This window comes from Moschus berezovskii, chromosome 5 (assembly GCF_049115385.1).
Source record: "Moschus berezovskii isolate FMDL1 chromosome 5, NW_MosBer_1.0, whole genome shotgun sequence".
Lineage (NCBI taxonomy): Eukaryota > Metazoa > Chordata > Mammalia > Artiodactyla > Moschidae > Moschus > Moschus berezovskii.
In genome coordinates this window covers 73,831,916-73,854,432 of record NC_142464.1, presented here as the reverse complement: position 1 = coordinate 73,854,432, position 22,517 = coordinate 73,831,916, and the positions used below count along the sequence as shown (strand labels likewise).

At 39.1% G+C, this 22,517-nt stretch overlaps 1 protein-coding gene across 1 annotated transcript in view; it reads left to right on the top strand.

Moving 5' to 3' along the window:
- GABRG1 (gamma-aminobutyric acid type A receptor subunit gamma1) overlaps positions 1-22,517 on the top strand; it is a 90,133-nt gene that overhangs the window by 39,314 nt on the left and 28,302 nt on the right. Inside the window, exon 3 of the mRNA XM_055434615.1 lies at positions 9,291-9,358. Coding sequence (XP_055290590.1) covers positions 9,291-9,358 — 68 coding nt within the window. The remainder of the gene's footprint in view (positions 1-9,290; positions 9,359-22,517) is intronic.

The following is a 22,517-nucleotide window of genomic DNA, read 5'->3' as shown; positions in this document are numbered from 1 at the left end:
CTTGAAGGAAAGTTGATTGTGGATTGTCTGATTTAATTCCTTGTGGGACAGGTACAAGTTCTAAGCCACTGTATTTTGTTTAGACACTGTTGCTATACAGTGACAGAACAAATATACCAAGGGGAAGAGTGATAAAAGAATAGCATAGAACTTACATCTGCATTTTCAAGTTGAGAAGCAAACATATACATAATGGCTACTTTATAGGTAGGAATATAGCAATGCTTTTGCTGTTGTTCATAAGCATTTTAAACTGCTCATTTCCTTGACTTGGAATCTAGGATGCTTCTCTATATCTTTCACCTGTGTTACCTACTTTCATCAACAATCTAGTCTGGAGATATGTACTGCTAGTGGCCAAAAAACTGGCAAGTTGTCTCTGGTTCAGGTATTTTTCTTTTATGTTAATGGTACCCATAAGAAAATAAGATACCCTAGACACCCTCTTCCAACAACACAAGAGAAGACTCTACACATGGATATCACCAGATGGTCAATACTGAAATCAGATTGATTATATTCTTTGCAGCCAAACATGGAGAAGCTCTATAAAGACAGCAAAAACAGGATGGGGAGCAGACTGTGGCCTAGATCATGAACTTGTTACTGCAAAATTCGGACTTAAATTGAAAAAGTAGGGAAAACCACCAGACCATTCAGGTATGACCTAAATCTAATCCCTTATGATTATACAGTGGAAGTGAGAAATAGATTCAAAGGATTAGATCTGATAGAGTTCCTGAAGAACTATGGACAGAAGTTTGTGACATTGTATAGGAGGCAGTGATCAAGACCATCCCCAAGAAAAAGTAATACAAAAGGGCAAAATGGTTGGCTGAGGAGACCTTACAAATAGCTGAGAAAAGAAGAGAAGTGAAGGCAAAGGAGAAAAGGAAAGATCTACCCATTTGAATGTAGAGTTCCAAAGAATAGCAAGGAGAAATAAGAAAGCCCTTCTCAGTCATCAATGCAAAGAAATAGAAGAAAACAGTAGAACGGGAAAGACTAGAGATCTCTTCAAGAAAATTAGAGATACCAAGGGAACATTTCATGCAAAAATGGGCACAATAAAGGACAGAAATGGTATGGACCTAACAGAAGCAAAAGATATTAAGAAGAAGTGGCAAGAATACACAGAACTGTATAAAAAAGATCTTCATGACCCAGATAATCATGATGGTGTGATCACTCACCTAAAGACAGACATCCTGGAATGGGAGGTCAAGTGGGCCACAGGAAGTGTCACTATGAACAAAGCTAGTGAAGGTGATGGAATTCCAGCTGAGCTATTTCAAATTCTAAAAAATGATGCTGTGAAAGTGCTGCACTCAATATGCCAACAAATTTGGAAAATTCGGCAGTGGCTACAGGACTGGAAAAAGTCAGTTTTCATTCTAATCCCAAAGAAAGGCAATGCCAAAGAATGTCCAAACTAGCACACAATTTCACTTATGTCACATGCTAGTAAAGTAATGCTCAAAGTTCTCCAAGCCAGGCTTCAACAGTACATGAACTGTGAATTTCCAGATGTTCAAGCTGCATTTAGAAAAGGCAGAGGAACCAGAGATCAAATTGCCAACATCCGTTGGAGCATCAAAAAACAAAAGAGTTCCAGAAAAATATCTGCTTTATTGAATATGCAAAAAACTGTGACTGTGTGGATTCCAGAAAACTGTTGAAAAATCTTAAAGAGATGGGAATATCAGACCATCTGACATTCCTCCTGAGAAATCTGTATGCAGGTCAGGAAGCAACAGTTAGAACTGGCCATGGAACAACAGACTGGTTCTGAATCGGGAAAGGAGTACATCAAGGCTGTCTATTGTCACCTTGCTTATTTAACTTATATGCACTGTACGTCATGAGAAACACTGAGCTGGATGAAGCACAAGCTGGAATCATGATTGCTTGGAGAAATATCAATCACCTCAGATATGCAGATAACAACACCAGAAAGTGCTGTTGCTGCTGCTGCTGCTAAGTTGCTTCAGTCCTGTCTGACTCTGTGAAACCCCATAGACGGCAGCCCACCAGGCTTCCCCGTCCCTGGAGAGGGTTGCCATTTCTTTTTCCAATGCATGAAAGTGAAAAGTGAAAGTGAAGTCACTCAATCGTGTCTGACTCTTCGCGACCCCATGAACTGCAGCCTACCAGGCTCCTCCGCCCATGGGTTCTCCAAACAGAAAGTGAAGAACAACTAAAGAACCTCTTGATGAAAGTGAAAGAAGAGAGTGAAAAAGTTGGCTTAAAGTTCAACATTCAGAAAACTAAGATCATGGCATCTGGTCCCATCACTTCATTGCAAATAGATGGGGAAACAATGGAAATGGTAACAGAGTTTATTTTGGGGGGGCTTCAGAATCACTGCAGATGGTGACTGCAGCCATGAAATTAAAAGATGCTTGCTCCTTGGAAGGAAAGTTATGACCAACCCATACAACATATTAAAAAGTAGAGACATTACTTTGCCACCCAAGGTCCATCTAGTCAAAACTATGTTTTTTCTAGTAGTCAAGTATGGATGTGAGAGTTGGAATATAAAGAAAGCTAAGCCCCGAATAATTGATTTATTTGAACTGTGGTGTTGGAGAAGACTCTTGAGAGTCCCTCACATGGCAAGGAGATCAAACCAGTCAATCCTAAAGGAATTCAGTCATGAATATTCATTGGAAGTACTGATGCTGAAGCTGAAACTCCAATATTTTGAAGCCTCCTCATGTGAAGAACTGACTCATTTGTAAAGACCCTGATGCTCAGAAAGACTGAAAGTGGGAGGAGAAGGGGATGACAGAGGATGAGATGGTTGAATGGCATCACTGTCTCAATGGACATGAGGTTTAGCAAGCTCCAAGTGTTGGTTATGGACAGGGAAGTCTGGAGTGCTGCAGTCTGTGTGGTTGCAAAGACTCAGACATGACTGAGCAACTGAACTGTACTGAGACATTCTAAAGTGTGAGTGTGTAAAGGCTCCACTTCTTCTCTTTCTTTAAATCTTACCACTCTTCTTTTTCTTTACCCCTGATTAGGTATAAGCCCAGGGGTAAATTGCTCAGCCTTCTGCCTAAAGAGACATTTATTCAGAATTAGAGATCAGTCTTTTTTTCTCTAACAAGACACTCTCAATAATTAAATTTATGTGTATTAATTATATGTCATATATATCAATAATAGCCTTATATTTATGAGTTTTGGATATTTAAAAGTGGTTATTGACTACTGAGTATTGAAATATGTTAGTATGGCTAAGCAAGTACATTTGAATTCAAGTTTACTTAATTTTTATTTAACTATATGGCCTATTGATGGGGGTGAAAAAAGAGAGTGAAAAAGCTGGCTTAAAACTCAGTAGTCAAAAAAACTAAGATCATGACATCCAGTCCTATAGCTTCATGGCAGATCGATGGGGAAAAAGTAGAAATAGTGACAGATTTTCTCTTCTTGGGCTGCAAAATCCCTTGGGATGGTGACTGCAACCATAAAATTAAAAGACATTTGCTCATGGAAGGGAAGCTATGACAACCTAGATAGCATATTAAAAAGCAGAGATATCACTTTGCCAACAGTGGTCCATATAGTCAAAGTTATGGTTTTTCCAGTAGTCATGTATGGATGTTGCGCCAAAAGAAGGCTGAGCACAGAAGAACTGATGCTTTCAAACTGTGGCATTTGAGAAGTCTCTTGAGAGTTCCTTGGACAGTAAGGAGATTTAACCAGTCAATCCTAAAGGAAATCAACACTGAATATTCATTGAAGGATTGATGTTGAAGCTGAAGCTCTGATACTTTGGCCACCTGATATGAAGAGCTGACTCACTGGAAAAGACCCTGATACTGGGAAAGATTGAAGGCAAGAGGAGAAGGGGTGCCAGAGGATGAGATGGTTGAATGACTCAATGGGCATGAGTTCGAGCAAACTTTGGGAGACAGTGAAGGACAGGAAAGTCTGGTGTGCTGGAGTTCATAGGGTCACAAAGAGTCGGACAGGACTTAACAACTGAACAGAAACAACAAAATGTACAGTGCAAAGTAGCATTTTATGAAAAATGACTTAAGTTTCTTCAAAAACTGGTATTGGAAAAGCTCGACAACTACTTATAAATCAATGAAATTAGAACACTGCCTCATACCATACACAAAAATAAACTCAAAATGGCTTAAAGACCTAAATAAAAAACATGACAACATAAAACTCCTAGAAGAGAACATAGGCAAAACATTCTTTGACATAAATTGTAGCAATATTTTCTTAAATTATTACTCTGAGGAAAAATAAATAAAAGCCTATTATAAACAATTTGTACCTAATTAAACTTAAAAGCTTCTTCACAGCAAAAGAAATTACTGACAAAACAAAAAACAACCTATGAAATAGGAGAAAATATGGGCAATGATGTGACCAATGGGGAGTTAATATCCAAAATATACAAACAGTATCTACAACTTGATATTCTAAAAAACAAGTAACCCAATCCAAAAATAGGCAGAAGACATATATAGACATTTTTGCAAAGAATACATATAGCTGGTCAACAGGTAGATGAAACGATGCTCATATTTTTAATGATTGAAAGTGAAAGTTGCTCAGTCATGTCTCTTTGTAAGCCCATGGATTATGCAGTCAATGGAATTTTCCAGGCCAGAATACTGGAGTGGGTAGCCTTTCCCTTCTCTAGGGAATCTTCCCAACCCAGGAATTGAATCTAGGTCTCCTGCACTGCAGGTGGAATCTTTACCAACTGAGCTATCAGGAAAGCCCAGTAATGTCCTCAAGAATCATTTAGTTCTTGGTAGACTATGTTCAGCCCCAAGTATCATGCATTAAAGAGCAGGTATTCAGTGTTTGTTGGTTTATCAGATGAACCAAAAATCTAATCAAATAAGACGGGTACACTACACTTAATTGCTTCAGTTCAGTTCAGTTCAGTTCAGTTCATTTCAGTCACTCAGTCGTGTCCGACTCTCCACGACCCCATGAATCACAGCACGCCAGGCCTCCCTGTCCATCACCAACTCCCGGAGTTCACTCAAACTCATGTCCACAGAGCCGGTGATGCCATCCAGCCATCTCATTCTCTGTTGTCCCCTTCTCCTCCTGCCCCCAATCCCTCCCAGCATCAGAGTCTTTCCAGTGAGTCAACTCTTTGCATGAGGTGGCCAAAGTATTGGAGTTTCAGCTTTAGCATCAGTCCTTCCAATGAACACCCAGGACTGATCTCCTTTAGAATGCACTGATTGGATCTCCTTGCAGTCCAAGGGACTCTCAAGAGTCTTCTCCAACACCACAGTTCAAAAGCATCAGTTCTTCGGCGATCAGCTTTCTTCACAGTCCAACTCTCACATCCATACATGACCACTGGAAAAACCACAGCCTTGACTAGATGGACCTTGGTTGGCAAAGTAATGTCTCTGCTTTTTAATATGCTATCTAGGTTGGTCATAACTTTCCTTCCAAGGAACAAGCGTCTTTTAATTTCATGGCTGCAGTCAGCATCCACAGTGATTTTGGAACCCAAAAAAATAAAGTCTGAGACTGTTTCCACTGTTTCTCCATCTATTTCCCATGAAGTGATGGGACCAGATGCCAATATCTTAGTTTTCTGAATGTTGAGCTTCAAGCCAACTTTTTCACTCTCCTCTTTCACTTTCATCAAGAGGCTTTTGAGTTCCTCTTCACTTTCTGCCATAAGGGTGGTGTCATCTGCATATCTGAGGTTATTGATATTTCTCCCAGCAATCTTGATTCCAGCTTGTGCTTCTTCCAGCCCAGCATTCCTCATGATGTTCTCTGCGTATAAGTTAAATAAGCAGGGTGACAATATACAACCTTGACGTACTCCTTTTCCTATTTGGAATCAGTCTGTTGTTCCATGTCCAGTTCTAACTGTTGCTTCCTGACCTGCATACTGGTTTCTCAGGAGGCAGGTCAGTTGGTCTGGTATTCCCATCTCTTTCCGAATTTTCCACAGCTTATTGTCATCCACACAGTCAAAGGCTTTGGCATAGTGAATAAAGCAGAAATAGATGCTTTTCTAGGACTCTCTTGCTTTTTCTATGATTCAGCGGATGTTGGCAATTTGATCTCTGGTTCCTCTGCCTTTTCTAAAATCAGCTTGAACATCTAGAAGTTCATGGTTCATGTATTGCTGAAGCCTGGCTTGGAGAAATTTGAGCATGACTTTACTCGCATGTGAGATGAGTGCAGTTGTGCGGTAGTTTGAGCATTCTTTGGCATTGCCTTTCTTTGAGATTGGGATGAAGACTGACCTTTTCCAGTCCTGTGGCCACTGCTGAGTTTTCCAAATTTGCTGGCATATTGAGTACAGCACTTTCACAGCATCATCTTTCAAGATTTGAAATAGTTCAACTGGAATTCTATCACCTCCACTAGCTTTGTTCATAGTGATGCTTTCTAAGGCCCACTTGACTTCACATTCCAGGATGTCTGGCATTAGGTGAATGATCACACCATCGTGATTATCTTGGTCATGAAGATCTCATAGCTAGTAAAAATAAATGGCAGCTGATTGAAAGAACTCATTTGGAAGTCATTAGTTTAAGTTAAGCTATGAAACCTTTTCTACTTACAGGACCTACTTTTATTTAAGAAATCTAATTGTTGGTTAGTAGATCCACTTACATTGTCATGTATTGTATAAATCTAGAAGCCTATACCTGGAGGAGGAAATTTCAGTCCCCTACAGTATTCTTGCATGGAAAATCCCATGGACAGAGGAGTCTGGCAGGCTATAGTCCATGGTGTCGCAGAGTCAGATATAAAGAGTGGGACTGAGCAACTGAGCACTCAAGCACAGAAACCTATAGTTTTGCATATTAAGACTATTTATAATTTCAAAGATTAAAAATAAATATGGTTTTAAAATAATATAAGCACTGTTTCTCAAAATGCCTTTAAGTTTTCCATGGGAGCTTACCAGCCTGGAGGCTTTGCCAGAGTAGGTTACCAAGAGAGGGAGATTTGGGACAGGCTAGGGAATCAGACAGGCAGACTCAGCTACATATTAAAGGAGAAGATTCATCCTGCCAGGTCTAATATAGTGTTTGCATTGTAAGAATGATAAACCCTTGGGCCAGAAAGGGAAGTCACATAAAGTTATCCAGAAAGGATGACTGAATAAATATTACTAGAAACATGCTTACTTTAGAAACTTTTTCTAGGAAGGATTGGGGGTGGGAGGAGATGGGGATGACAGAGAATGAGATCGCTGGATGGCATCACCGACTTGATGGACATGAGTTTGAGTGAACTCCGGAAGTTGGTGATGGACAGGGAGGCCTGGCGTGCTGTGATTCATGAGCGACTGAACTGAACTGAACTGAATGTACAAGGTTGTTTTTCTGCTTTAATTTGCATTATCTCTATGTAAATCTCTTTGAGATCTATTATAGATTTTTTTCTCACAATGTTTGTTCCCTTCTTGTCTACTTATGAAACCTTTATATATATTCCTCAACAAGTATTTGTGGAATCAATAAATGAACATTTGGTGGAGTAAGGAATAAAAAGAAACTATATGAAAATGTTTTTCATAGTAAGCAGAAAAATCTCACAAGTATGAATTATCATTACTATGGTAAATCTCATTATAGGAAGCCAAAAATACCTGACAAAGGTAGAAAGCTGAAATCACAATCACTCTTTAGTAATCACAAAATATTCACTATAGAGGGTATTAGTTAACCATATAATTCAGTAAATATTTAAAAGGCTGACCTCTGCTACACATTTTGATAGAATATAAGACTACAGACATTTAAAGACTAACTCAGAAAGCACAAATGTCTGCGTACAAAACACAACAGATGAAGTTCACAGTGGTGGCTATACAGTATACTCTGACAATTAGATGAAAATACACCTTTCCTTGGAGCCAACTGTAAACAATCCAAAGAATATTGTTAACAAGGGAAGAAGGAGGTATAAATACATCGATTATGCTCCTGATAAAAGCAGACCTAGAGGTAGATGCTTTACATTCATCACCTCCTCGACTCTTTGCAACCCTGTGGACTGTAGCCTACCAGGCTCCTCCGTCCATGGGATTTTCCAGGCAAGAATACTGGAGTGGGTTGTCATTTCCTTCTCCAGGGGATCTTCCCCACCCAGGGGTTGAACCCGGGTCTCCCTCATTGTAGGCAGACGCTTTACTGTCTGAGCCACCAGGGAAGTCCTTAATCATCATAACTGTGCTTCAAATTCTAGTGTTGCTGGAACTGGTTTATACTGGCTCATAATAGCCACTAATTACATATTGTCCCGACTCTGCACTCAGTGACTTCACACTGGTATATCTACATCAGTCACTGTGGGAGTATTTGCAACATTGAAATCATCAAAAGATACAAATCACGGCTTTTTTACTCGTCTCTGAAACTCCAATACTTTGGCCACCTCATGCGACGAATTGACTCACTGGAAAAGACTCTGATGCTGGGAGTGACTGGGGGTGGGAGGAGATGGGGATGACAGAGAATGAGATGGCTGGATGGCATCACCAACTCGATGGACATGAGTTTGGGTGAACTCCGGGAGTTGGTGATGGACAGGGAGGCCTGGCGTGCAGTGGTTCATGGGGTCGCAAGGAGTCGGAGATGACTGAGCGACTGAACTGAAATGAACTGAACTGAACTGAAGAGTAAGCTTGGTAACATTTGCTAGCACACCACTGATATGCAATAAGTAGATTAACAAGTTTCCCAGGTGGCTTAGCAGTAAAGAATTCACCTGCAATGCAGGAGAGATGGGTTCGATCCCTGGGTCGGGAAGATCCCCTGAAAGAGGGCCTGGCAACCCACTCCCTCTTGCCTGGAGAATATCATTGACAGAGGAGCCTGGCAGGCTACAGTGCATAGAGTCGCAAAGAATTGGACACGACTGAAGCGACTGAACATATGTGCATGTACAGGCTTACATAACAATTTTTAGGCTCTAAAATCCATCCGATCCTAAATTCTATAACTGGTGCAGAGTAAATTATCTTACATTTTTAACTGAATTAACTTTATTAATTTTCATGGAAGGTTTGAACAGTTTTAACATTTTTAGGCTATACACTGGAATATTTTTAGTCAAAAATGGTCATTTCTAGTTTCATAATTGATTTAAAAGATTGTTGTGTTTATATAATGAGTCATGCTTCTTCATTTCATAGTGCAAAATGTTTTATAACTAAAATGATAAAAGTATTAATGATTAGTAAAAACTTATTTAAATAAGATTTATAACCACCTCTGATTATATCTTTGAACATTCTTTGTATTGGTATTTTGCAGTGAGGCCCACAGTAATTGAAACTGATGTTTATGTAAACAGCATTGGACCAGTTGATCCCATAAATATGGTGAGTTATGAATATTAAAAATTATTATTTGCATAAAGTTTTTGAGTACATACCACAGCAATAGAATGAATATGTGAGCAGTTTCTGAGAGCTAATTCTGAATGAGTTCAGGGTGAAAAGGTGCAGTGATTCGCCAGCTGTGCATAGGCTGACTCTAAGGTATAGAGATGACTTTGCGGACAGCAGAGTTGTCTTTTGAGATTCGGAATATAGTCATAGATGCCCTCAAATGCTAAAGGCACATTCAGGAGGAACTGTCCAGCAATGATTTGGATTTTAAGTTCAGGGAATAAGTTGATTTGGAGATGATTTGGAAATAGATATAAATTGAGAAAGGAGGAAGAGCAAGCAGTATAAGATATAGCTTGAAGCCTCAAGAAGTAATCCAAGGAAGATGCATATTAAGAACACAGATCTGACAATCAGATGGTAAAATGAAGCCAATGTGTATAAACTACAGGTGGGAAAAAAGAGAAGTGCAGAAAAGGGATATACTCAGAAAAGTCAGAGGGTAAGAGAAGCAGGGAGATGATATTAAATTATCTGAGGAAGAAAAGAGGATGAAGAAGGAATTAATAAACAATCGTCTATGTACATGAGAATCCAATGATAAATGAATTAAATTGGGCCTACTGGTATTGGCTAGATGGTACTGGTTCTCTCAGATAAAATTCAGAGGAATGCTGAAAGTAAGAAAAGAATAAGACCTGAATCATATGTCTCTCCTCCAGCCTCAAAATTGGTCTCATACCCAACTTCTTGGCACAGAGCCCTGAAATACAGGTTCTGCAGGAACAGACATGAAATCATGTGCTGATTTCAAGGTGATGGAGTTTAAGTGGAAATGCTGGTTAATTTTATGAACTACTATTTTGAGAAAATTGACTTACACTATGACTACTATTTTAAGAAATTTGACTTAGAAAAGAATGAGATGAGAAGTTGGTGGTAGAGAGGGAAGCGAGTGTAAGAGAAATATGGGCAAGAGAGAGAATATGAAAAAATGCCAAGAGAAGGTCATTTAGGTTGAAAATTAATAACAGTGTTCAGTTCAGTTCAGTTCAGTTCAGTCGCTCAGTCGTGTCCGACTCTCCGCGACCCCATGAATTACAGCATGCCAGGCCTCCCTGTCCATCACCAACTCCCGGAGTACACTCAAACTCATCTGTTACATGTAGACTGATTAGTTTTTTTTACCATTTGCAAGACATAATTAACACCTATAATACAACCCATAGACATTATAAAATAGATTGAAAATGTACTGATACAAACCCTAATAATCCCATTTCTGAGTCAGACTACTTGATGCCTTTCAATGGATTCTATCCCGTGTTATTTTCATCTCCTTTGATGGACACCCATGTTAGCCTCTCAGGCTGCCATAACAAAGTATCAGAGACTGGATGGCTCTAACAATAGACATTTATGTCTCAAGTTCTGAAGGACAGAAGTCAAATCAAGGTGTGAGCAACTTTGCTTTTTTCTAAGATTTCTCTCCTTGGTTTGCATATGTCCGCCTTTTTGCTGAATCACATGGACTTTCTTCAGTGCATCTGCTTCCTTTATGCTCTTTGTGTATCCAAATTTTCATCCAAATATCCAAACTTTCCCTTATTATAAGAACAGCAGTCAGATTGGATTCAGGTGCACCCTAACAACCTCCTTTTAACTCAATCATCTCCTTAAAAGCCCTGTCTCCCAAAACAGTTATATCCTAAGGTATTGGGGGTTAGGCCTTCAGCATATAAATTGTGGGAGAACACCATTCAGTGCATAATACCACGCAAAGATAATTTTCTAATGCTTTGATGATTTTTCTCCACAACTTCATTTATTCATTATTACAACAAATTGTCCCTTTATTCTACTCTTAACCATTTTATACTTAAATGTTGTTGTTTAGTCATTGTTATGTCTGACTCTTTTGTGGCTCCATGGACTGTAGCCCACCAGGCTCTTCCGTCCATGGGATTTCCCAGGCAAGAATACTGCAGTGGGTTGCTATGTTTTACTCGAGGGGGATATTCCTGACCCAGGGATTGAACCTGCACCTCCTGCATCAGCAGGCGATTCTTTACCACTGAGCCAATGGGGAAGCCCTTTATTATACCTGAATAACCATCATTATATACCTAACAATTATCTGTGTCTACTGTGTCCTATGGTATTACAGTCATGATAGGTTTTTCTCTTACTCAACATGATGTTCATGTGATTGTCATTAACTTTCACAGCTGCCTATACTGATCACCATAGTGGCAGGATTCTGGCCACACAATAATGGACATCTTTGTTGCCTTAATGCAGATGAGTATGAACTGGCTGTAGATAAGTTGAATTTGATAGTCTGAAAATTGGAGCCAGCTCTCAGGGTAAAAGGTTGAAGCAAATATTTGTCAGGGATTAGCTAAACCTCTGAGGAATTGGAAAGTCTGAAAGTAAAGAGAGAAGGAAAAAGAAACAATATCAGACCTTGAGGAATATATACATTTAAGGACTTGAAAGATAAAGCTGAGATAGCAAATTAAACTGATAAGTTGACAAGAAAATGAAGATAAAGCAAGGGAAGGTAAAATTTGAAAGGGTTTTAGTTTTCCTTCTAATTCCAAACAAATTTGTATACAACCACTTGGTTTTTGTAAAGATAAAGAAGTTTATATAGCTGTGTGTATTAATTTAACATTATGCAAATATAAGATTTTATAAAGTAATGTCTTACTAAGATGTTAATTTTCTTTTTAAAAGAATCTTAAAATATTCAGTCTCTATTAATGCTTAGGTAAACCCATTTGGGGATGTGGAAGTCTAAATTTTCCTGCATTGTATATTTTTTATTTGAGCCTTTTGTCTTCAATTTGAATGAATTCATTAAAGAAAAAATGTGGTTATTAAAAAGAAGTAGAATTCAAGACTGAATTAGTATTCCAGAAATAGTTTGACAAGAATAGCTATCAAGAGACTTCTGTAATGATATTCTTGCATAAAAGTTTCATAGTATTAAATATTTAGTTTCCAGTGGGGCAAATCACATACTTGTAACCTTGGACAGTGATAGTTTTATTTTTTTTAAGCTAATTAAGTGAAATTACTATTAAAATTGGTGATACTAAAGTACATACAATAAAAAAACTAGAATATTTAATAGTGTTTATTAAAACAGAAGCATATCATACTAGGAACGAAGGAACAATTTACAGAGAAAACTATTTTAACTAAACAATGCAGGAACATTAGAATTCAATTATTATAAAATGAATAGAATTGCTTTGACTGTGACTGTAATAAAACAAGCAGACTTGAATAGAATTAAGCAAGCAAGTCTTTCCCCCCTCTTAACTACATATACAACTTAAGGTACTGATAAGAAACAAAGCTACTATATAAGTTTAATAATTTTACTTTTTCAAATGAAATAAAATATAGTTTGGTACAAAATGTTTTTTTTTTCTTCAAACTTGGCTGCATAAAATAGTATCTGTAGATTATTGATAAGACCTAAAACAGTATCACTCTACAATCATATGTATCTTTCTTTTCTTTTCTTTTTAAATTCAAGGTTAGGTTAATGGCTTCAATCCTGGTGTCACTGTCAAACAATGGATATTCAATACTTGCATGTTAAAAGAATGAATAAATCAGCCAATAAATAGATTATCCCATAATTTCTATTTTGAAAATTTGAGTGTAAAGTGAGTAACAGACGCAACTAGTCAGAATTGAAAAAAAAAAATTAACTTGGAAAGAGGCCATTCAACTATGCATGCTCTAATTCAGTTCAGTTCAGTTCAGTCGCTCAGTCGTGTCCGACTCTTTACGACCCCATGAATCACAGGACGCCAGGCCTCCCTGTCCATCACCAACTCCCGGAGTTCACTCAAACTCATGTCCACAGAGTCGGTGATGCCATCCAGCCATCTCATTCTCTGTCGTCCCCGTCTCCTCCCACCCCCAATCCCTCCTAGCATCAGACTCTTTTCCAGTGAGTCAACTCGTCGCATGAGGTGGCCAAAGTATTGGAGCTTCAGCTTTAGCATCAGTCCTTCCAATGAACACCCAGGATTGATCTCCTTTAGAATGGACTGGTTGGATCTCCTTGCAGTCAGTCCAAGGGACTCTCAAGAGTCTTCTCCAGCACCACAGTTCAAAAGCATCAATTCTTCGGTGATCAGCTTTCTTCACAGTCCAGCTCTCACATCCATACAATTAAAACTATCTAAATGTAAACAGAAAAAAAAAAATACAATAAAAACTGAAGGCACAAAATGTTAATAGAGGTTATTAGACTGAAATTAAAGTATTTCATCCTCTTAATTTTCCAGGTTTTGAGGAGATTATGTGTTTTCACTCTTTTGAGTAAATATCTCAGGGTAATTAAACAATTGTAGTTATCCTCTGGTAGCACATATAACAGTCAAAGGGATTTCCCTGAATAAAGTAAAATTCAGTGAAAGCTCCAGTGAATCCAAGATAATATAATGGGTATCTAACACAAGGGAAATAAGTACAGAACAGTAATCATTGAAAATTACAACTATAGTTTGGATATGGGTTTACTTATAGGAAGTAGTACACCCTTATATAGCCCAATATTAAGAGATTATCAGTATAGGTTCTTTGAAAGTGTCAGATCAGAGAGAAAAACAGTGATAAAAAACTTCTCAAGAACAAGATCCCAAATCATGTCTATAGAATTTAACTTTATATCATTGTAAATACCAGGGTCATAGGTCACATAATCTGAGAATATCGTTCCTAAGGTGGATAGATTCTTCAGGCTTGACATTTTTATTGGTTTTGGTACTAGAGACAGGGCTGAAGAATGAAGGTTTATAAAGAGGGCAAATTAGAAAGAAGCCAAGGCACCAGCTGGGCTAGACTCCAGAGTAACTACCTGCTGGAGTGACAATAGGACAGTTCAGTTCAGTTCAGTTGCTCAATTGTGTCCAACTCTTTGCAACCCCCTGGATTGCAGCATGCCAGGCCTCCCCTGTCCATCACCAACTCCCGGAATTCACTCAAACTCATATCCATTGAGTCAGTGATGCCATCCAACCATCTCATCCTCTGTCATCCCCTTCTCTTCCCGCCTTCAATCTTTCCCAGCTTCAGGGTCTGAGCAGTACACAAATAAGATTTATTGAATTTAGCAAAAGACAAGTTGTTTTCTTTCTTGCCACTATAGAAATATTTAACAATAAAGCTTTTCAGGCTCTTTTTACCAGAAAAGGAAAGTTCAGCTATTCCCTATAAAAGTATAAATAATCTTGAAGTATAGGTGAAACTACAAAAGTTATACATATTAATTATTATTGCATGGAAATAAAATAAGGGGGATATGAGATTTTTTCAGTAAATAAGTTTTGTTCCACCATTTAAGCAGAATGGGCAAGCATCAAATGTCTGTATAGAAGGTCCCTGCGTGCATGCTAAGTCTCTTCAGTCGTGTCCAACTCTTTGCAACCCCATGGACTGTAGCTTGCCAGGCCCCTCTGTCCTTGGGATTCTTCAGGCAAGAATACTCAAGTGTGTTGCCATGCCCTACTCCAGAGGATCTTTCCAACCCAGAGATAGAACCCTGGTTCCTGCAGCTTCCTCCTTTGTAGGCAGACTCTTTACCATTGAGCCACCATATAGAGGGTGGTGGTTTAGTCACTAAGTCAAGTCCAACTCTTTGTGACCCCATGGACTGGAGCATGCCAGGCTTCTCTGTCCATGGGATTTTCCAGGCAAGAATACTAGAGTGGGTTGCCATTTCCTTCTCCAGGGGATCTTGCTGACACAGGGATTGAACAGGCATCTCCTGCGGCTTCTGCATTAGCACAGATTTTTTTTTTTTTTTTATTGCCACTGAGCCACCTGGGAAGCCCATGAGGTACAGTTAGAGGGAAAGGTATAGTTAAATAATTCATTTGAGAATGGTGAGAACTGACTTTTAAGATTTTTTTAAAATTTTACCATATTTTATCAAACTCAATTTTTATAATTAAATCCCTAGACATATATCTTTTAACAATTCCAAATATACTAAGAAAGCTGGTGCTCAGGGAGAATTTTTTTCCTCATGAATCATGAATTTCTTTCAAGGAGCACATTTCTTTAGCATGGTTCAAACAATTGGTCCCAATGTTCATGCTGCTACTGCTGCTAAGTCGCTTCAGTTGTGTCTGACTCTGTGCGACCTCATAGACAGCAGCCCACCAGGCTCCTCCACCCCCGGGATTCTCCAGGCAAGAATACTGGAGTGGGTCACCATTTCCTTTGTCAATGCATGCATGCATGCTAAGTTGCTCCAGTTGTGTCCAACTCTTTGCAACCCTATGGACAGTAGCCCACCAGGCTCCTCCATCCACAGGATTCTCTAGGCAAGAATACTGGAGTGGGTTGCCATTTCCTTCTCCAGCCAGTGTTCCTAAGTTCTTCCATTTCTCTGTCTTTGTTTCTTTCTGACCCTCTCTCTTGGGGGTTCTTTCTCTCTACTCTCTTCCTTCCCATTCCTCTCCTTCGTTTCTTCTCTTTTTTTGTTATTGATGCTTCCAGATTTAAGGAAATAAAGATTTAAACATAGCTTCTATATATTAAATTAACTCCGTGTTTTCCTTTTACTGTATTAACAGGAAATAGTCACTCCTTGCCAGCTATATTACTTTTAGGAATTATAAAACAGCAACACTTTAAGTTTATTTGTTTCATTTGTACAACATTTTAAAGCTTGCTACCATAGTTTTTCTGGAACTCTCTTGCTTTCTCCATGATCCAGCAGATGTTGGCAATTTGATCTCTGGTGCCTCTGCCTTTTCTAAAACCTGCTTGTCCATCTGGAAGTTCATGGTTCACATATTGCTGAAGCCTGGCTTGGAGAATTTTGAGCATGACTTTACTAGCGTGTGAGATGAGTGCAATTGTGCGGTAGTTTGAGCATTCTTTGGCATTGCCTTTCTTTGGGATTGGAATGAGGACTGATCTTTTCCAGTCCTGTGGCCACTGCTGAGTTTTCCAAATTTGCTGGCATACTGAGTGCAACACTTTCACAGCATCATCTTTCAGGATTTGAAATAGTTCAACTGGAATTCCATCACCTCCACTAGTTTTGTTCATAGTGATGCTTTCTAAGGCCCACTTGACTTCACATTCCAAGATGTCTGGCTCTAGGTCAGTGATCACGCCATTGTGATTATCTTGGTTGTGATAGATGGGGAAACAATGGAAACAGTGTCAGACTTTATTTTTTTGGGCTCCAAAATCACTGCGGATGCTGGTTGCAGCCATGAAATTAAAAGACGCTTACTCCTTGGAAGGAAAGTTATGACCAACCTTGATAGTATATTAAAAAGCAGAGACATTACTTTGCCAACAAAGGTCTGTCTAGTCAAGGCTATGGTTTTTCCAGTGGTCATGTATGGATGTGAGAGTTGGACTGGGAAAAAAGCTGATTGCTGAAGAATTGATGCTTTTGAACTGTGGTGTTGGAGAAGACTCTTGAGAGTCCCTTGGACTGCAAGGAGATCCAACCAGTTCATTCTAAAGGAGATCAATCCTGGGTGTTCATTGAGGGACTGATGCTGAAGCTGAAGCTCCAATACTTTGGCCACCTCATGCGAAGAGTTGACTCACTGGAAAAGATTCTGATGTTGGGAAAGATTGGGGGACGGAGGAGAAGGGGACGACAGAGAATGAGATGGCTGGATGGCATCACCAACTCGATGGACATGAGTTTGAGTGAACTCCCGAAGTTGGTGATGGACAGGGAGGCCTGGAGTGCTGTGATTCATGGGGTCGCAAAGAGTCGGACATGACTGAGCGACTGAACTGAACTGAACCATAGTTTTTATTTCTTTTTTGCATATTACATTAAGATTTATTTTTTCATTATATCCTTTAAAGTCAATTTCTTTTCACTGTCTCTATTTTAGGTACCTTTTGACTCAACACTAGCAGAAATAAAATTAAAAATTATAAATAAATGTTATTTTCATCTCTGTTCTGCTTTGATTCAGACTGTTCAGTTGCTCCAAGAATAGGAAGTTAGAGTTCTTCTAATAAAGAAATTATATTGACCTCTAAACCTCCAAAAATTATTAAAATAATTAATACTATTTCTTAAGGTTAAAAAAACACTTAAAAATTTTTATTCTATGTTCTTATTTCTCTTTATTTATGTAATATTTCTATTGTGACAGTTGATACATTGATTACTAAGTTAGAAAATATAAAACCTAGTGGGGAGGATGGCTTAATTAGATCAATACAGAGGAGGAAGGGTCAGGACAAATTCTGTTATGAATCAATACATATTTTAACTTGCTAATGGTGACCCTATGCTATATTTTCTAAAATATTTTGAAAAATATCAAGGATTATCATTACATAGTAGTCACCACTGTTAGCTACTGTTTTAACATTTTAATAACTTTATATACATTGTTTCCCAAATGCTATACTATTATGCATATTTTCACTGTAACATGGTATCTTTCCATGTATTATATCGTGACTATTATTATTAATTCCTGTTTAAAACTATCATTAAATATTGCCTTGTATATTAAAATATATTTAATAATTCACTGTCTAATACTGTGGTAAGTCTTTTGAGGTGTCTAATGTTGAATTCTTTTTTAATGACATGCCTCCAAGGTTAGTTATAATTTTGAGTCCTTTATGAACTAGTAGATATAGAATGTTCTATAATGGGCTAGTACTGCTTGACAGTTCTGGCCTCAGGTTAGAATTGGGGGAAAGGTCTGTCAAAATGTGGTTAAAATCTCGTTTTTTGCTTTGCTTCCTACCTAGCTAATTTAAGGCCCTATTTCATTTGTCAAATGTTATAGTTAATACAGCTATACCTTATAAGTCTACAGTTTTCACCTCTTAATTTAAATTGAGATATATGGTACCTGCCAAGGGTTTTCAATGATGAATTCAAAGTTATTAGGCAACCACTTTGACTGTTTCATTTCCTAACCTAAAATTTATTTATATGAAGAGAGTGACAAATAGTAATATGTTGCTAATAATATTTTTTTTTTTTAAAGAAAAGCAATGAATAGGAAAAAGCAATTTAGCACATAAGGTGATGATTTATCATGGACTAAAGATCACTTCAAAGGGATAGTATTTCACCATTTTAGAAGATTCAGTTCAGTTCAGTTCAGTCACTCAGTCATGTCTGACTCTTTGGAACCCTGTGGACTGCAGCATACCAGGCTTTCCTATCCATCACGAACTCCTGGAGCTTGGTAAAATACATGCCCAACGAGTTGGTGATGCCATCCAACCATCTCATCCTCTGTTGCCTCTTTGCCTCATGCCTTCAATCTTTCCCAGCATCAGAGTGTTTTCCAGTGAGTCAGTTTCTCACATCAGGTGGCAAAGTATTGGAGTTTCAGCTTCAGCATCAGTCCTTCCAGTGAATATTCAGGACTGATTTCCTTTAGGATGGACTGGTTGGATCTCCTTGCAGTCTTAGGGACTCTCAAGAGTCTTCTCCAACATCACAGTTCAAAAGCATCAGTTCTTTGATGCTCAGCTTTCTTTATGGTCCAACTCTCACATCCACCCATGACTACTGGAAAAACCATAAATTTGACTATTGTGATGTTATTCAGCAAAGTAATGTCTCTGCTGTAATATCTCTGCCATAATGGTATGGACCTAACAGAAGCAGAAGATATTAAGAAAGGTGACAAGAATACACAGAAGAACTGTACAAAAAAGGTTCATGACTGGATAATCACGATGGTGTGATCACTCATCTAGAGCCAGACATCCTGGAATGTGAAGTTAAGTGGGCCTTAGGAAGCATCACTACAAACAAAGCTAGTGGAGGTCCAGTTGAGCTATTTCAAGACATGAAAGATGCTGCTGTGAAAGTGCTGCACTCAATATGCCAGCAAATTTGATAACTCAGCAGTGGCCACAGGACTGGAAAAGGTCAGCTTTCATTCCAATCCCACAGAAAGGCAATGACAAAGAATGCTCAAACTACTGCACAATTGAACTCATCACACACGCTAGTAAAGTAATGCTCAAAATTCTCCAAGTCAGGCTTCAACAATACATGAACGGTGAACTACCAGATGTTCAAACTGGATTTAGAAAAGGCACAGGAACCAGAGATCCAGTTGCCAACATCCGCTGGATCATCTAAAAAGCAAGAGAGTTCCAGAAAAACATTTGCTTCTGCTTTATTGACTATGCCGAAGCCTTTGACTGTGTGGATCACAATAAACTGTGGAAAATTTTGAAAGAGGTGGGAATACCAGATCACTTGACCTTCCTTCTGGGAAATCTATATGTAGGTCAGGAAGCAACAGTTAGATCTAGCAGAGAACTGCAGACTGGTTCCAAATCGGGAAAGGAGTAACGTCAAGACAGTATATTGTCACCTTGCTTATTTAACTTATATGCAGATTACATCATGAGAAACACTGGGCTGAATGAAGCACAAGCTGGAATCAAGATTGCCGGGAGAAATATCAATAACCTCAGATATGCAGATGGAACCACCTTTCTGGCAGAAAGTGAAGAAATAAAGAGCCTCTTGATGAAAGTGAAAAAAGAGAGTGAAAATGTTCACTTAAAGTTCAACATTCAGAAAACTAAGATCATGGCATCCAGTCCCATCACTTCATGGCGAATAGATGGAGAAACAGTGAACAGTGGCAGACTTTATTTTTCTGGGCTGCAAAATCACTGCAGATGGTGACTGCAGCCATGAAGTTAAAAGATGTTTCCTCCTTGGAAGAAAAGTTATGACCAACCCAGACAGCATATTAAAAAGCAGAGATATCACTTTGCCAACAAAGGTCCATCTAGTCAAAACTATGTTTTTTCCAGTAGTTATGTATGGATTTGAAAGTTGGACTATAAGGAAAGCTGAGCACTGAAAAATTGATGCTTTTGAACTGTGGTATTGGAGAAGAATCTTGAGAGTCCCTTGGACTGCATGGAGATCCAGCCAGTCCATCCTAAAGGAAATCAGTCCTGAATATTCATTGGAAGGACTGATGTTGAAGCTGAAACCTCAACACTTTGGCCACATGTTGCGAAGGACGGACTCATTTGTAAAGACCCTGATGCTGGGTAAGATTGAAGGTGGGAGGAGAAGGGAATGACAAAGGATGAGATGGTTGGATGGCATCATTGACTCAATGAACATGAGTTTGAGTAGACTCTGGGATTTGGTGCTGGACAGGGAGGCCAGGGTTGCTGCAGACCATGGGGTTTCAAAGAGCCAGACAGGACTTAGTGACTGAACTGTACTGACCAGATCCACTCCCATAATATACATTAAGAGATACCCCACATCCAAGGTAAGAGAAAACCAAGCAAGATGGTAGGCACTGAGAGAGGGCATCAGAGGGCAGACAGACTGAAACCACAATCACAGACAACAGGCCAATCTGATTACACAGACCAGAGCCTTGTCTAACTCAATGAAACTAAGCCATGCTGTGTGGGGCCACCCAAGATGGATGGGTCATGGTGGAAAGGTCTGACAGAATGTGGTCCACTGGAGAATGGAATGGCAAACCACTCCTGTATTCTTGCCTTAAGAACCCCATGAACTGTATGAAAAGGCAAAAAGGTAGGACATTGAAAGATGAACTCCCCAGGTCGGTAAGTGCCCAGTATGCTACTGGAGATCAGTGGAGAAATAGCACCATAAAGAAAGAAGGGATGGAGCCAAAGCAAAAACAAAACCCAGTGGTGGATGGGACTGATGATAGAAGCAAGATTCGAAGTTGTAAAGAGCAATATTGCGTAGGAACCTGGAATGTTAGGTCCAAGAATCATTGCAAATTGGAAGTGGTCAAACAGGAGATGATAAGTGAACATCGACATTCTAGGAATCAGTGAACTAAGATGGACTGGAATGGGTGAATTTAACTCAGATGACCGTTATATCTACTACTGTGGGCAGGAATCTCTTAGAAGAAATGGAGTAGCTATCATAGTCAAGAAAAGAGTCTGAAATGCAGTACTTGGATGCAATCTCAAAAACGACAGAATGATCTCTGTTCATTTCCAAGGCAAACCTTTCAATATCACAATAATCCAAGTCTATGCCCCAACCAGTAACACTGAAGAAGCTGAAATTGAATGATTCTATGAAGACCTATTCAGTTCAGTTCAGTTCAGTTCATTTCAGTCGCTCAGTCGTGTCCGACTCTCCGCGACCCCATGAATCACAGCATGCCAGGCCTCCCTGTCCATCACCAACTCCCGGAGTTCACTCAAACTCATGTCCACAGAGTCGGTGATGCCATCCAGCCATCTCATTCTCTGTCGTCCCCTTCTCCTCCTGCCCCCAATCCCTCCCATCATCAGAGTCTTTTCCAGTGAGTCAACTCTTCGCATGAGGTGGCCAAAGTATTGCAGTTTCAGCTTTAGCATCAGTCCCTCCAATGAACATCCAGGATTGATCTCCTTTAGAATGGACTGGTTGGATCTCCTTGCAGTATAAGGGACTCTCAAGAGTCTTCTCCAACACCACAGTTCAAAAGCATCGAAGACCTATTAGACCTTCTAAAACTAACACTCGAAAAAGATGTCCTTTTCATTATAGGGGACTGGAATGCAAAAGTAGGAAGTCAAGAAACATCTGAAGTAACAGGCAAATTTGTCCTTGGAGTACAGAATGAAGCAGGGCAAATGCTAATAGAGTTTTGCCAAGAGAACGCACTGGTCATAGCAAACACCCTCTTCCAACAACACAAGAGAAGACTCTAAACATGGACATCACCAGATGGTCAACACCGAAACAGTTTGATTATATGCTTTGCAGCCAAAGATGGAAAAGCTCTATACAGTCAGCAAAAACAAGACCAGGAGCTGACTGTGGCTCAGATCATGAACTCCTTATAGCCAAATTCAGACTGAAATTGAAGAAGGTGGAGAAAACCACTAGACTATTCAGGTATGACCTAAATCAAATACTATTTGACTATACAGTGGAAGTGAGAAATAGATTTAAGGGACTAGATCTGATAGATAGAATGCCTGATGAACTCTGGATGCAGGTTCGTGACATTGTACAGGAGACAGGGATCAAGACCATCCCCATGGAAAAGAAATGCAAAAAACAAAATGGCTGTCTAAGGAGGCCTTACAAATAGCTGTGAAAAGAAGGGAAGCAAAAAGCAAAGGAGAAAAG